At 48.4% G+C, this 17,808-nt stretch overlaps 2 protein-coding genes across 4 annotated transcripts in view; one reads left to right on the forward strand and one right to left on the reverse strand.

Moving 5' to 3' along the window:
• Positions 1-17,808, reverse strand: part of LOC137341059 (glucagon receptor-like) — a 118,375-nt gene that overhangs the window by 46,111 nt on the left and 54,456 nt on the right. The gene's annotated exons all lie outside the window — the stretch shown is intronic.
• On the forward strand, positions 251-16,081 carry LOC137341446 (mucin-2-like). Its single transcript, XM_068004559.1, is given in 6 exon segments — positions 251-457; positions 2,028-2,048; positions 6,166-6,309; positions 14,080-15,027; positions 15,138-15,761; positions 15,764-16,081. Coding segments are annotated over 6 exon segments (2,262 nt in total).

Consider the following 17,808-nt stretch of genomic DNA (forward strand, 5'->3'; position numbering starts at 1 on the left):
CCATCATTCACCATTATAATGCTAAATGGGAATTCCAGGCAATAAAAGAGGCTTTGAAACTCTTATTAATTTGTAGCATTTAAGTTTAGACAATGAAGGCCGATAGCTGCTTCTTCAATAGTAATGGAGTTAAATAACATGCAGTTAATTTGAAGTGATTATAGGTTCGGAATCATTTTAAATATGTTGCCATGACAGTGATCACCATCACCTGAATATTGTTTCATTCTAAACTGACAGACTATCTAAAATGCGACATCTCAAGAAAGCCTTTACGTCTGCCTTCGAATTGGAAGGGAATGCTGGCACTTCATTTCAGGAATTCATGTACCTGGAAAGCTCCTCCTACCAGGAGCGTATACTCAGGAACTCTGGCACGGACATAAGCAAGCCTCATGAAATTTCCCATCCTCAGGAAATCCTGCCACACCCACTGACCTGTGTGCCCAACCTCCTGGTATGCACTCCTTGGGACGACACTCTCCACGTAGCGAACAATTAAGGGTTAACAGATATACAACATGTACTTGGGTAATGCTCTGGCTGGGAGCCGAATTCGGAAAATGATCCCTTAGATATCTACATCCAGAACAGTTCCCTGGGGACATGTCACATCCTGCCAGTTGGAGTACATACCCTTTATTCCCACTGTCTGTCTCCTCCTCTGAACCAATTCCATACCCATTTCAAAAGGTTACCTCCAATTCCTTCTTTTTGGTGATTCTTTTTGTTCCTGTAAGTGACAGAGATCAACACCGAGCTGTTTTGCACCAGGTGTTCCTGGGACAAGTATGACCTGGGTTAAGATACAGAGTAAAGCTCCATCTGTTCTACCTAAACAATTCTCCCTAACCCCAACCTCAAACGAGCATCTCTTACTATGCCGATGCAGATTTTTTCACTTCATGCATCAACCATTTCTGAATGAGACAGCCAGTATACTCTGTCGGTTGTGTCTCAGTGGGCAGCACTCTCACCTCTATGAGTCAGAAGGCAGTGGGTTCAAGCCCCACTTCAAGTACAAAATCCAGGCTGATACTCCCAGTGCTACACTTTCGGATGAGACGTTAACCCAAGGCTCCGTATGCCCTCTGAGGTGGACGCAAAAGATCCCAGGACACTACTCGAAGAGCAGGGGAGTTCCCCAGGTGTCCTGGGCCAATATTTATCCCTCAACCAACATCACTAAAAAATATTACCTGCTTGTTATCAATTTGCTGTTTGTGGGATCTTGCTATGCACAAATTGGCTGCCGCATTGCCTACATTACAACAGTGACTACACTTCAAAAGTACTTCATTGGTTGTAAAGTGCTTTTGGATGTCCTGAGGTCATGAAAGGCTTTATATAAATGCGAGTTCTTCTTCCAGTTCTTCCAAAAGGCTGTGGATGCTGGGGGATAATTAGAGTTTTCAAGACTGAGGTCGATAGATTTTTGTCAGGTTAGGGCATCAAGGGATATGGAGCGAAGGTGGGTAAATGGAGTTGAGGTACAGATCAGCTATGATCTAATTGAATGGCGGAATAGGCTCGAGGGGCTGAATGGCCTCCTCCTGTCCCTACATAAGCTGAATCCTGTACTCACCCTGTTGCAGCGGGGGCCGTCATTTAACAGTCAGGATTTCGCCCTTCCCGACCCTAGGGGCACTGAGACCTTGTTTACCCCCTCTCTTTACCCTCGGGGTCCTGAGTGTTCTGACAACCCACCACCTCCGTGAGCAATAAACTCAGCACAGGCTGGGGACCGAACCCACTGTCTCCCTGGACTGCGTGGCTCGGTGTCACACTCACCAGTGTATTTACCCACGGAGCTCTTTGGACCGACTCCTGCTCTGTTTCTTGACTGGATTAAGAGGAGTGGGATTTCCCTCGAGACAAAAAAAATATCAAAGTAGCGAATGATTGGTGCCTTAAATTGTGTACATTACCTTATTGCTTTTCAACAGTATTAAGTGCACTGTCAGAGTGCCAAGCAGCCTACTTGTCAAATAAATCCACTTGTTTGTGACATTTATGTCTCCTCGCAGGAGAACGTGCGCCAAGAGAAAGTGAGAGAGAGCGAGAGAGAGAGAGAGAGAGAGAACCTTTGCCTGTTTCTCGGGTCAGTGAGACGCTGAGCTTTATAGGGAAGGTACGGTGGTGATGGATTGCAACCCGGTTTCTTTCAGAAACAGTTCCACAACCCTTTTAAAGAAGAAAAGATAATCAGCGGACAGATCAGCTAGCTGTCTCCCTGTAGACCTCTGCTGGAATCCACCTCTGCTTTATATCCCGAAGGAACGTGGCACGCAGTTTTAGCAAAAAGCTGGGGGAGAGAGGCATGATGAAACAGATGGTGTCGGGTGAACTTAAAGACCCAAATATGAGGGAAGGGGGGTGGGGGGGGAGGTGCGGAGGTAACTGAGTTGCACCAAAGAGAAGTGGAACCCGTGTCCTCCAGAAGGATCTGGAAGCTTCCGATGATCCTGTGAGAAGATGAGTGTTAACTTCTGTCGAAGATTTAAGATGGCCCAATTCAGTGGGAATGGGAGAGCAGCAACAGCAGGAACAGTCGGTTCAGGGCTCCTCAGTGTCTGGACCGCGACAAATGGAAGGTCTGCCATTAAACGACTGAAGGCCCCGCGCCCCAGTGCCCCCCAAACACCCCACAACGACACGAGCCCTTCAGAAACCAAAGATCCCGGACAAGGGCCCCTGTGACGCCAGCCTACGTTGGCACGGTCAAAAGCTCCCAACTGAGGAATGGGGGTAAAGACTTGGGATTGAGATCGCTTCCTCTTCTCTTCCTGGGCAGACACGGCCTCTCGCACATTGTTTGATTTGGTCGCTGTTTCCAGATGTAGTCGGAGAACGGAACGGAGTCTGAAACGTTTCTGCAAAAAACACAGTTACCATCAAAACATTTTTGGCTAAAACGTTTCAAATTCCATGCTGTTCTGTTCTTGTTTTTTTTGTGTGTGTGTGTGTGTGTGTGTGGAAGGGGAAGGGGGAGGAGGAGGTGGGGCTTTGTTTAGGTGCCAAGGCTCTAAAGGGTTCGGATGCACACGGTGACTCGACGGTGCGGACAGCTTCAATCGGGCCTGGGTGACGGTCTCACATCCTCCCGCCGGCCCGGCAAACAACACCGAGACCCTGGGGTTCCCGGTAACTGTCTTCCCGCGGGTTCCTCGCTGGTTCTCAATGGTCAGCGTTCAAGAGGTGGTTACACTGGGTCCTGAAAAAAGAGCGGGGAGAAAGCAGGACGGGCGAGCTGCCTTTTTCCTGCTCCGATATTCTCCCTCAGTACTGGCACCGGGGAAGCGTCAGCCCAGATTAAGCACTCAAGTCTCTGGAGTGGGACTTGAACCCTGCAACCTTCTGACTCTCAGACAAGAGCGCCATCCACTGGCACCTATCCTTGTGAATCTCGCTGACAGGGTCAGAGGGCGGAAAGATCGAGCGATGTAGAAAAAGGGAGACAGTAAAAAAAATAGGGGGGGGGGGGAAGAAAAGACATAGACGCAGATTGCTGCTTTTCCTCAGAATTATGTTTCAGGCGCAAGTGGACCTGAGACACATCGCCCAGGATTGAAAATCTCACACCTAGGATCTGTCCAGTGTTAATAGCTCTGTTTTAAGGGGATATATTTATTTAAAAAGGAGGCATTTTGATAGCACTGTTGGCAAATGAACTGCTAACTGTGCAAGTGAACCATACAGGTCAGGAAGGTCCATTGATCAATCCTTATCCATGTTTAGTTAGGTGCCATCATCACACCTTGGTCAGAGTACTATCAGCTCAGTCGCTGCATCTCTACAGCACGGAAGGAGGCCATTCGTCCCATCGAGTCCGCGCCGGCTCTATACAAGAGCGATCCGGCTAGTCCCACTCTACCTGCAAGCCTCTATCCATCGAACCGCAATTCAGTATGCCCACAATTCTGGGTTGTTACAGAACTTCTTACTCAACAGTTTGACAGAGATTCCCGTAAGTGGACCTTAACCTCCTAAGATCTAGAATCCTGTACATTTTCCACGATCTGCCTTTAGCAGTGCTGCATGATTGAGGATTAACAATGACTGTAATTGCAATAATCTGCTTATTGGAATGAATGAAGTCCCACACACTACGCAACCAAGTTGCAGATAGTACACAAGGACCTGGTTCACACACTAAAACAAAGGGCAGATTTATTTATAGTTAAATAGTAAGCACAACAATTCGGCAAAGGCTAAAAGCCCAATACACATGGTGTTTTTTTGGGGTTTTTTTCCGCTCGATATTCTGCTTGGGTTCAGCTCCAATGTCCTCTCCTGTGAGTGGACTCGATAAACCACAGTGCACTTGTGCTTCCCAATATCTCAGTAAATGTACCAAGGCCCTGGGGTCGAACATAGAATCCCTGCCACAAGACCCCGGCTTACTAGAATAAACCACAAGATCAGCTTGTCTTTGGTAGTTGGATGAATTCACATTCCATCAGACCTCGGCTCAGGCTGTAAAAACCAGCTGACAAATTTACATAAAATGTACAAGCACAGAAACAGGCCGTTCGGCCCAACTGGTCCGTGCTGGTGTTTATGCTCCACACGAGCCCCCTCTCACCCCTCTTCATCTAACTCCATCAGCATATCCTTCTATTCCTTTCACCCTCGTGTGTTTATCTAGCTTCCCCTTAAATGCATCCGTGCTATTCGCCTCAACTACTCCTTGTGGTAGTGAGTTCCACATTCTAACCACTCTCTGGGTAAAGAGGTTTCTCCTGAATTCCCTATTGGATTTATTAGTGACTAAGTTCTTGAAAAGAAAAAAAATTTGCAGGGCTACGGGGAAAGGGCGGGGGAGTGGGACTAGCCGGATCGCTCTTGTATAGAGCCGGCGCGGACTCGATGGGACGAATGGCCTCCTTCCGTGCTGTAACCTTTCTACGATTCTATGATTCTATTTTATATTTATCACCTCTAGTTTTGGAATTTATTTATTTATTCTGCTTTGAACAGATAAATTAACAGTGTTCAGTACAAACTATAATTCTAATTACAGCCTTTCCTATCCTCCTCCTTGAAATGTTGAAACAGCAACGACACTTCTCCTGTGTTACCTCTCAGCATAAAACTGCTCTGTGAAATAAGGTTGCTCACTATTTACACAGAGAAAAACAACCACAGAACTACTGCCTACCTCAGTATCTCTGCTGGCCTCCGACTGATCGCTGACTCACGCAAAGTCAAATACAGATATCTCATTCCAAATCCTTTGATGATACACCGAGACAAAGGACGTTGGACAACTCAAACCATCATGATTACATTAACAGCCAGTCACAGGTTCTCAATTAAATGGGATGTTCACCCACTCAAGTACCTGTGCCAGTTACAGTGAGATTCAAATCCATTTGGTAATGTGGAGAGACTGGAGAAGCTGGGGTTGTTCTCCTTAGAGCAGAGAAGGTTAAGGGGAGATTTGATAGAGGTGTTCAAAATCACAAAGGGTTTTGATAGAGTAAATAAGGAGAAACTGTTTCCAGTGGCAGAAGGGTCAGTAACCAGCAGACACAGATTTAAGGTAATTGGCAAAAGAACCAGATGCGACATGAGAAAAAAAAAATTATGCAGCGAGTTGTTATGATCTGGAACGCGCTGCCTGAAAGGACGGTGGAGACAGATTCAATAGTAACTTTCAAAAGGGAATCGGATAAATACTTGAAAAGGAAAAATTTGCAGGGCCATGGGGAACAAGCAGGGGAGTGGGACTAATTAGACAGCTCTTTCAAAGAGGCAGCACAGGCACGATGGGCTGAACAGCCTGCTTCAGTGCTGTACGATTCCATGAAGTGACCCTTCTGCATCCCAACTGTAATGTACTGTATATTCTTGGAGCTTGTGGAGGCTGGCAGGACCCACTATTAACCCTACGAGTGCCGTGACCAGCAAGAAAGAATCCTAATTTTTGTCACATATGCAGCAAAGTATCCTTTGTAAGAAATATCTGTGTTTGGAAAATAAAAAGTGGACGATAAATATTTCTTCCCGGCCACTAAATTCAAGCTGTTTTCATCCTCTCCCGTTCAAAGGTTTGTTGACAAAAGCAAGTCCCACTTCTGAGGCCACACATACAATTGAAACAGCCACTGGTTCAAACCAAACCTTCTATGATATTTTTTTCTCCCCCAAGGTATTTTCCAGATACAATCCATAATGAGACGTTGCGTATGTACAGTTGATAACGGAGAAACCAATGACATAGAGCTAAGTGAGCTGGCACACCAGGACATTTGCAATCGATTGTACGGCTCACACCAGCACATGACGCATTCCTCTCCATCAACGGTAATGCTCTTAAAATCATTCAAAGCAACAAACCCATTTGATCTTTTCATGAAAACACACAATTAAATGAAGCTGGCAATTCACACTTTGCGGTACCACTGCACTCAGTAACGCTGCGGAGCCCAGTGTAGCCTAATTTAATGCTGTAGTATTTTAAAACTCTCATCCTTGTTTTCAAATCCCTCCGTGGCCTCGCCCTCTCCCTACCTCTGTCCCCTCCTCCAGCCCCTACAACCCTCCGAGATCTCTGCGCTCCTCCAATTCTGGCCTCTTGCGCGTCCCCGATTTTAATCGCTCCACCATTGGCGGCCGTGCCTTCAGCTGCGTAGGCCCTAAGCTCTGGAATTCTCTCCCTAAACCTCTCTGCCCCTCTCTACCTCTCTGTCTCCTCCTTTAAGACGCTCCTTAAAACCTACCTCTTTGACCAAGCTTTTGGTCACCTGTCCTAAAATCTCTTTATGTGGCTCGGTGTCAAATTTTGTTTGATAATCGCTCCTGTGAAGTGCCTTGGGACGTTTTACTACGTTAAAGGTGCTTTATAAATGCAAGTAGATGTTATTACAGATCACTCTCCTGGAGTTGTAAAGATTTAAAAGATGCTAAAACTTACTCTGTGCCAAAGGCACTTTTTATAAAAGAAATCTGACGTGCTTTTAATGGTACTCTACTTGACCTAATTAATTGAATAAAAGAAAACATTACACAGGCTGTTTCTCAGTAAGATACGTTGATTTAAAAGCAAATAAAGCTATGAACATTTTATGTGTGGTTAGTGTGCACTTTGATATTGAATGCCAAGCTGCGAGTGTGTTTAACATTTCGTTCAATAGATTCAAAACTCTTAAAGGGGCAACCTCCTCCACACCGTTTACAAACACGGACTGCGATGAAACCCTTTACATCGGGAATAATCAATGTCACACTCATGGACTATGTCACCGTGGTAAATGTGACATTCATCCTCTCAGGCTTCCTTCCCTCATCAAGGCACAATCGTTTCCCTTTAAGACTATTTTCTGCTCCATTTTTGCCTTCAAAGGGCAGCTTTTTGGCATGGGGAAAAAAATTATTCCCTTTTACATCTGCAAGATGTTTGACAACATCTTCAGACCTTGTTAAAATCTACATGGGAGGATAAACAACAAATTTGTCATTGATGGCGAAAGATCATCAATCATTGACACTCCAATTTGTCATTCCAGATTTCTAACTCCATATTTAGTCAAAGCATTTTTGGGACAGGGCAAAGCAACACAGAAGCTCACAGCTGATGACTTTAACCCTTTCATCAGCCATTACTATGTGAAGAAGTTCTCCCACCATCACAATTACCATCTCCCACCAGCACTCTCAGTCTCCCACCATCATTCTCACCGTCTCCCACTGTCACTCTCACCGCCTCCCACCGTCACTCTCACCGTCTCCCACCGTCACTCTCACCGTCTCCCACCGTCACTCTCACCATCTTCCACCATCACCCACCATCACTCTCAACGTCTCCCACCATCACTCTCACCATCTCCCATCGTCACTCTCAATGTCTCCCACCGTCACTCTCACCATCTCCCACCGTCACTCAATGTCTCCCACTGTCACTCTCACCGTCACACTCACCGTCTCCCACCGTCACTCTCACCGTCTCCCACCGTCACTCTCACCGTCTCCCGCCATCACCGTCACTCTCAACGTCTCCCACCATCACTCTCACCGTCTCCCACCGTCACTCTCACCGTCTCCCACCGTCACTCTCACCGTCTTCCACCATCACCCACCATCACTCTCAACGTCTCCCACCATCACTCTCACCATCTCCCATCGTCACTCTCAACGTCTCCCACCATCACTCTCACCGTCTCCCACCGTCACTCACTGTCTCCCACTGTCACTCTCACCATCTCCCACCATCACTCTCACCGTCTCCCACTGTCACTCTCACCGACTCCCACCGTCACTCTCACCGTCTCCCACCGTCACTCTCACCATCTCCCACTGTCACTCTCACCGTCTCCCGCCGTCACTCTCACCATCACTCTCAACGTCTCCCACCATCACTCTCACCGTCTCCCACTGTCACTCACTGTCTCCCACTGTCACTCTCACCGTCTCCCACCATCACTCTCACCGTCTCCCAGTGTCACCTTCACCGTCTCCGGCCGTCACTCTCACCATCTCCCGCCATCACTCTCATCGTCTCCCACCGTCACCCACCGTCATTCTCATCGTCTCCCACAGCACTCTCAGTCTCCCACCATCACTCTCAACGTCTCCCAACATCACTCTCACTATCTCCCACTGTCACTCTCACGGTCACTCTCACCATCACTCTCACCGTCTCCCACCAGCACTCTCCGTCTCCCACCATCACTCTCTCCGTCTCCCACCAGCACTCTCACCGTCTCCCACCATCACTCCGTCTCCCACCAGCACTCTCCGTCTCCCACCATCACTCTCACCGTCTCCCACCATCACTCTCACCGTCTCCCACCAGCACTCTCACCGTCTCCCACCATCACTCTCACCGTCTCCCACCATCACTCTCTCCGTCTCCCACCAGCACTCTCCGTCTCCCACCAGCACTCTCACCGTCTCCCACCAGCACTCTCACCGTCTCCCACCAGCACTCTCACCGTCTCCCACCATCACTCCATCTCCCACCAGCACTCTCCGTCTCCCACCATCACTCTCACCGTCTCCCACCAGCACTCTCTCCATCTTCCACCATCACTCTCAGTCTCCCACCATCACTCTCTCCGTCTCCCACCATCACTCTCACCGTCTCCCACCATCACTCTCTCCATCTCCCACCAGCACTCTCCGTCTCCCACCATCACTCTCACCGTCTCCCACCAGCACTCTCTCCGTCTCCCACCATCACTCTCAGTCTCCCACCAGCACTCTCTCCGTCTCCCACCAGCACTCTCCGTCTCCCACCAGCACTCTCCGTCTCCCACCAGTACTCTCCATCTCCCACCAGTACTCTCCGTCTCCCACCAGCACTCTCCGTCTCCCACCATCACTCTCTCCGTCTCCCACCAGCACTCTCCGTCTCCCACCAGTACTCTCCGTCTCCCACCAGCACTCTCTCCATCTCCCACCAGCACTCTCCGTCTCCCACCAGCACTCTCTCCATCTCCCACCAGTACTCTCCGTCTCCCACCAGCACTCTCTCCATCTCCCACCATGATTCTCTGTCTCCCACCATCACTCTCTCCGTCTTCCATTATCACTCTCACAGTCATGCACACAATACAAGAAAGAAATTGCCATTTGTTTGGTGATCATTCCCTTGTCTCTAGTCCCCATCCTTCTCTTGCTCTGTTTTATTGATATTCTTTTAGTTGTCACTGTTCTAAACCATCCTCTCTTGTTCCTTCTAATTTCCAAATATGCCATTCTCCTCACTTTTCCTCCTCCCTTTGACCTCACTATGCTGAAATGAACACTCATCGCACCATCTCCTGCTTCAACCCATTGTCTCCCAGTTCCTCAGAACTGTGGAACATCTCACCTCCCCAAGTCTCTCCTACTTGCTACAATCTGTAGATTTTTAAAACCCAACCTTGGTGTTACTTAACCACCTCGGTCTATCTCGTCTTTTCTTTGACTCTTTCGAACCTTGGTGACACTATGGGCCGTGACTCTTCACCTTCATTTTCATCCAAAACTCAGCTGCCCGTTTCCTAACTTGCACCAAGTCCCTCCAATTCTGGCCTCTTGCGTATCCCCAATTTCCTTCATCCCACCAGTGGCGGCCGTGCCTTCAGCTGCCGAGGCCCTAAACTCTGGAATTCCCTCCCTAGACCTCTCCGACTCTCTCTCCTCCTTTAAGACGCTCCTTAAAATCTATCTCTTTGACCAAGCTTTTGGTCACCTGTCCTAATATCTCCTTATGTGGCTTGGTGTCAAATTTTGATTGATAATCGCTCCTATGAAGCACCTCGGGACATGTTACTGCGTTAAAGGCACTATATAAATGCAAATTGTTGTTGTTAAAATATTAAAAAAATGAAATTTATGGTCATGAAGAATGTCTCCATTCAGTCCTCCAGTTTTCTAAGATATGTTCTACTGAGAGAGCAGGAAGTGACATCACCAGAGCTTGGCTTTGAGCTAAACGACAAGAGAATTACACAGAATTACGTAGAATGTACAGCACAATTAAATGGCAACTTTTCAGAAAACTTCGCACCGAGATGGATTTGCAGTCTAAACTGAATTGTATTGATGCTTTGTATTGATCACGTTACCTATTGAGATATTTTAGGGGAATCAGTATGGCCTTGTGATTACGGATTTGTAAAAAGGCAATTCATTTTCTGACAGATGTAATAGCGTTCTTTGAGACAACGAGAGTGAACTGATAAAGGAAGTGCTGTGGATATTGTGTACATGGATTTTCAAAAGGAGTGTTCCGTAAGGTGCCTCAATGGAGACTCGTTAAGAAAATTATGGCAGGCGTTATTAACATATGAACATACGAATTAAGAGCAGGAGTAGGCCATTCGGCCCCTTGAGCCTGCCCTGCCATTTGATAAGATCATGGCTGATCTGATTGTGACCTCAACCCTACTTTCCCGTCTACCTACTATAACCTTTGACCCCCTTGTTAATCAGGAATCTATCTAACTCAGCCTTAAAAAGTTCTAGTCTCTCCCACAAGGGGAACATCCTCTCAGCATCTGCCCCTTCCAGTCCCCTCAGAATCTTATATGTTTCAAAACGATCACCTCTCATTCTTCTAAACTCCAGTGTATACAGGCCCAACTTGTCCAACCTGTCCTCATAAGATAACCCCCTCATTCCAGGAATCAGTCGAGTGAACCTTCTCAGAACCACCTCCAAAGCAATTATGTCCTTTCTTAAATAAGGAGACCAAAACTACACACAATATTCTAGATGTGGTCTCACCAATGCCCTGCACAACTATAGCAAAACATCTCTACTTTTATATTCCATTCCCTTTGCAATAAATGACAACATTCCATTTGCCTTCCTAATCACTTGCTCTACCTGCATACTAACTTTGTGATTCATGTACTAGGACACCCAGATCCCTCTGTACCTCAGGGTTCTGCAATCTCTCTCCATTTAAATAATATACGGCTTTTCTATTCCTCCTGCCAAAGTGGACAAGTTCACATTTTCCCACATTATATTCCATCTGCCAAATTTTTGCCCACTCACTTAACCTATCTATATCCCTTTGCAGACTCCTTATGTCCTCTTCACAACTTATTTTCCTACCTACCTTTGTGTCATCAGCAAATTTAGCAACCATACATTCGATCCCTTCACCCAAGTCATTGATATAGATTGTAAATAGTTGAGGCCCAAGCATTGATCCCTGTGGCACTCCACTCGTTACATCTTGCCAACCTGAAAATGACCCATTTATGCCTACTCTCTGTTTCCTGTTAGCTAACCAATCCTTTATCCATGATAATATATTACCCCCTACACCATGAGCTCTTATTTTGTGTAGTAGCCTTTAATGCGGCAGCTCTGGATAGGGATTTAGTTGAAGGACAGAAAGCGGAGAGTAGTGGGTGAATGGATGTGTTTTGGGGGAGAGGAATGTGAACAGTGATCCCCCCCCTCCTCCCCGCCAGGGGTGAGGGCTGAGACCATTGCTCTTCTCAATATATAAATGATCTTGACTTGGGTGTAGGAGGCACAATGTCAACATTTTCAGACGGCACAAAAATAAGGACTGTGGCAAACCGTGAAGTGGACTATGAGGGATTCCAGGAGGACCCATAATACCTCTTAAAAGGGAAATGGATAAATATTTAAGAAAAGAGGCAATTGAAAGGATTATAGGGAAACAGCAAGGAAATGGGACTCAGAGCGGATGGCTCAGAGAGTTGACACATGTGTGATGGGCTGAATGGCCTCCTTCTGTCCTGTAACAGTCTATAATTCTTTAAGTAGAAGTATATTTCAAATTGTATGTACCCTTTCTTTTTTTCGGTCATTCTCAGGCTGTGGGGCCAGCATTTATAAGGCCATCCCTAGTTTCCCTCAGTTTGGTACAACGGAGGGGCTTGCTAGGTCCACTTTAGAGGGAAGTTAAGAGTCAACCATGTTGTTGTGGTACTGGAGTGGCATATAGGCCAGACCAGGTATTGGATGGCAGGTTTCCTTCCCTAAAGGCCATTAGTGAACCAGTATGGTTTTTACGAAAACTTGATAGCTTTATAAATGGCTGAGTGAGAGCAAGTCTAGGTACTAGCTGCTGTTGATAGGATCTTTCAAAAAATTAATTCTGGGGATGCGGGCGTTGCTGGCAAGGCCAGGATTTATTGCCCATCCCTAGTTGCCCCCTTGAGAAGGTGGTGGTGAGCCGCCTTCTTCGTGAACCGCTGCAGTCCGTGTGGTGAAGGTTCGCCCACAGTGCTGTTAGGTAGGGAGTTCCAGGATTTTGACCCAACGACGCTGAAGGAACGGCCGATATATTTCCAAGTCGGGATGGTGCGTGACTTGGTGGGGAATTTGGAGACGGATGGTGTTCCCATGCACCTGCTGTAGGATAATTGGCCTGTAACAGTTTTAGTGGCTTCACTCTTTTAGATATCACTCATGGACTCTGCCACCTGTCATTTGTGGAGGGCAGACATGTGAGCAGAGCACCTGCCTCTTGTCAATGATGCAAAACAGGGTGGTGGGGGAGATAAAGGCATTGTAAAGAGGGGAGAAAATGATTTTAGAAATGGAGGAGGAATTACACGATCTTAGCTCGAGGCAGCGATAGACTTTCTAAGATTCCAGGCAGGAATGTGAAGTGAGTAGGTCCATCAGCTCAATTCCCGAAAATCTAGGATTAGTTGAGCCGAGCGCTGACTTTCCTGGGATTACGTGGTGAGGACTCCCCGCAGCACAGACTGCATGTACTCCTTTCAATTTAGTATACTGCATTCACTGCCCACAATGCAGTCTCCTCTACATTGGGGAGACCAAACGCAGGCCGGGTGATCGCTTTGCTGAACACCTCCGCTCAGTCCGCAAGCGTGACCCTGACCTGCCGACCTTGATACGCTGGAGATTGTAGCAGGAAGGAAAGACCGAGAGAGCTAAGAGGTTCTATCGTTTTAAGATCCTGGGAAAGAATGGGTTACAGTTGGGAGATGGTGTGAAGAGTAAAAGGAGCTTTGTAGTTGGATTTCAGATTAACAAGCGATCAGAGTGATGGCCAGAGTGGTAAATGTACACAAACTGACAAAATGAAGAGAAGGGCTACGATAGATTGAAGGCCAAAGGCAAGAGACGGGTCATCTATTGAAGAACAAGCTTTATCTTGTTTCCTGTCTAGGAGGCAGGTGTTAGAAGGCCCTTGCCATATATGGGAGCAGAACGCACATGTGGATGTACTTGACCGTACAGTGTTGTTCAGGATCGGGCCGTTCTCATAATCTTACAGGGAAAACAAATTTCATTGCTGAGCAACACTGGTAGGTAAATGTGCAGAATGACAACAATCACACCCACAACAATCAGGTGTGTAATTAAAGCAGCTCCACACCCTGATGATACCTTTAGCTACAACAGCAAATAATACTAACAAAATGCACTGCCCGTTCTGGTACCTCTCATTGCAGGTTGTAAATAAGCACGGATTAACCAGAACCAATCACACTCGACCCCACTCACTGCAGTGTTGTCACCAGAGCAGAGTGAGGTAGACGGGAGTGTTGTAATCCAGAGTGATGGACACAGAACACCAACCCTCCCACGGCAGCTCGTCCGTCTAGTACTCTGACTCTCCCATTCAAGCTCACCATCACTGCACCTCTGCTCACCATCACTGCACCTCTGCTCATCATCACTGCACCGCTGCTCACCGTCACTGCACCTCTGCTCACCATCACTGCACCACTGCTCATCATCACTGCATCTCTGATCACCATCACTGCACCACTGCTCATCATCACTGCATCTCTGATCATCATCACTGCATCTCTGCTCATCATCACTGCACCTCTGATCACCATCACTGCACCACTGCTCATCATCACTGCATCTCTGATCACCATCACTGCACCACTGCTCATCATCACTGCATCTCTGATCATCATCACTGCACCTCTGCTCATCATCACTGCACCGCTGCTCACCGTCACTGCACCTCTGCTCACCATCACTGCACCACTGCTCATCATCACTGCATCTCTGATCACCATCACTGCACCACTGCTCATCATCACTGCATCTCTGATCATCATCACTGCGCCTCTGCTCACTGTCACTGCACCACTGCTCACCATCACTGTGCCTCTGCTCACCGTCACTGTGCCTCTGTTCATCGTCACTGTGCCTCTGCTCACCGTCACTGTGCCTCTGCTCACCGTCACTGCACCGCTGCTCACCATCACTGTGCCTCTGCTCACCGTCACTGCGCCTCTGCTCATCGTCACTGTGCCTCTGCTCACCGTCACTGCACCGCTGCTCACCATCACTGTGCCTCTGCTCACCGTCACTGCGCCTCTGCTCACCGTCACTGCACCTCTGCTCATCATCACTGCACCTCTGCTCACTGTCACTGCACCACTGCTCACCGTCACTGCACCTCTGCTCATCACTGCACCACTGCTCACCATCACTGCACCTCTGCTCATCATCACTGCACCACTGCTCACCGTCACTGCGCCTCTGCTCACTGTCACTGCACGGCTGCTCACCATCACTGTGCCTCTGCTCACCGTCACTGCGCCTCTGCTCACCGTCACTGCACCTCTGCTCATCGTCACTGCGCCTCTGCTCACTGTCCCTGCGCCTCTGCTCACCGTCACTGTGCCATCACTGTGCCTCTGCTCACCGTCACTGCGCCTCTGCTCACCGTCATTGCGTCTCTGCTCACCATCACTGTGCCTCTGCTCACCGTCACTGCACCTCTGCTCATCGTCACTGTGCCTCTGCTCACCATCACTGCACCACTGCTCACCATCACTGCACCTCTGCTCATCATCACTGCACCACTGCTCACCGTCACTGCGCCTCTGCTCACTGTCACTGCACCACTGCTCACCATCACCGTGCCTCTGCTCACCGTCACTGCGCCTCTGCTCATCGTCACTGTGCCTCTGCTCACTGTCACTGCACCACTGCTCACCATCACTGTGCCTCTGCTCACCGTCACTGCGCCTCTGCTCACTGTCACTGCACCACTGCTCACCATCACTGTGCCTCTGCTCACCGTCACTGTGCCTCTGCTCATCGTCACTGTGCCTCTGCTCACCGTCACTGTGCCTCTGCTCACCGTCACTGCACCGCTGCTCACCATCACTGTGCCTCTGCTCACCGTCACTGCGCCTCTGCTCATCGTCACTGTGCCTCTGCTCACCGTCACTGCACCGCTGCTCACCATCACTGTGCCTCTGCTCACCGTCACTGCGCCTCTGCTCACCGTCACTGCACCTCTGCTCATCGTCACTGCGCCTCTGCTCACCGTCACTGTGCCGTCACTGCGCTTCTGCTCACCGTCCCTGCGCCTCTGCTCACCATCCTTGCGTCTCTGCTCACCATCATTGCGCCTCTGCTCACCGTCCCTGCGCCTCTGCTCACCGTCCCTGCGCCTCTGCTCACCGTCCCTGCGCCTCTGCTCACCGTCCCTGCGCCTCTGCTCACCGTCCCTGCGCCTCTGCTCACCGTCCCTGCGCCTCTGCTCACCGTCCCTGCACTTCTGCTCAATTTCCCTGTGCCTCTGCTCACCATCCCTGCGCCTCTGGAACCGTTCCTCATAGTTTATATTCTGTTTGAAAACCTATCAGCTCCGTAGCAGGTTTAGACAATATTCAAGAAGACCATTTTAAAATATTAATTGTTATTTACTTTCCATTTGGATGGAAAATTGTTCGGGCCAAACCGACATACCTGTCCAAATTCCCAAAATGAGCTCCCATCACGTGAATCTCAGAACCGGGAATGTTAATTCTTATAATCTCTCCCATTACACTGGATTGGAATAAGTGATGGTACAATAGAATTCCATGTGGGATTGTACACGTGAATTGTTGCTATTCCGTCCCATATTCCACCCACCGGTCTAATGGAAGAACCCATGGTCAATCCCTGGTCTGTGCTAAGTTCATCTTAGCTAAGACAGTGATACCATTAGCCTCAGCGCTCCTGAGATGGGGAATCATCCAGGATTCTTTCTCCCAACTGTTATCCAGCTGGAACGTGCACAAGTGTCGACAGCAAGTGAGAACAGGATTGTGCACCTCATAGTCAAATAGCTCGCCGACTCTCACCCCCGAGGCCCGCTTGGGTGGGGCAAGAGTGAGGAGGGGAGGGGCGAACGGGGGGCATGGATGGAGGGAGGGGGGGGAGGGAACTGTAAATCAAAGGAGTGCAAGAACAGGGACTATAGCAGCAAGGTGATCATTTAGCACTCACCTCCACCTGATACCAGAACCATCACATGTGTGTCGTAACTCCCCTCCCCCTCTGTGACAGACTCTTTTGAAGTTTGAAGGACAATTATCAACAGTACATTTGTTTTTTAAAAGTTCAAATTCCACATTTCAAAACAAGGAGCCTCTGCCAACCAACAGGAAAACAGGACAAACAAAAAGCTCGGGTTTAAAGTTTACCAGGGGCTGTATTTTGGGGATTTGCAGCGTGTGTTTTCGCTGCAGGTGGAGGCGCCTCTAATTCATTCATTAAAGTGTATGCAGATCACCGACCCCAGTTCCCACCTCCCAGAGACGCAGGGAGACGTCCTGATCGCATTGCTGCAGACTGAGCATTGGGACGGTCAGGAGACTTCCCTGCAACATCAGGAGTTGGGTGCTGGTACAGGAGATTCCAGGGTCCCTGCAGACGGATCAGGGCACTTATGAGGTCTGGAATGGGAGTCTGCACCCGAACTATCTCCTCCTTGAAGGTCTCCCATTGCTCATTTACTGTTTTACCTGCCAATCCATGTGTCCAATCCACCTGGACCAGATCCCTTTTCAACTCACTGATATTAACCCTCTTCCAGTTGAGTATCTTCACCTTCGATTGTTTCTTGTCCCTTTCCATAATTACTCTAAACTTAATGATATTGTGATCAGTGTTCCCAGGTGCTCTCCCACTGAAACATGCTCCACCTGTCCCACTTGTGGTACTCATGGCCCAATGAGACGGATCCTTCTAACAGACCAAGTACTCCTGGCCCAATGAGCTGGCTCCTTCTAACAGATCTGGCACTTGCGCACTCTTCCAACTTTGTTTTATCTCCTGAGAGAATCACAAGTCGAGCCTTCAGCAAGGGAAAATTCTGGGATCTTTCCCAAATTCCCCGCCCCCTCCCAAAAAAAAATCGAAGGGCATAAATCTCACTTAATGTCCCAAATTACGCTGAAGTGCAGTCACTGTTATATAGAAACTACAATGCAGGATCAGGCCATTGAGTCTGTAGACGACAGGAGTAAGAAGGGAATTCAAGTACAGCCTTTTCACCTTAATGGCAAAGCAGCTGAATAAGTTAGCAGAGATGCTCTTGAAGTGGAAGGTGTA

Source organism: Heptranchias perlo, chromosome 23, assembly GCF_035084215.1.
Source record: "Heptranchias perlo isolate sHepPer1 chromosome 23, sHepPer1.hap1, whole genome shotgun sequence".
NCBI classification, from domain to species: Eukaryota; Metazoa; Chordata; class Chondrichthyes; order Hexanchiformes; family Hexanchidae; genus Heptranchias; species Heptranchias perlo.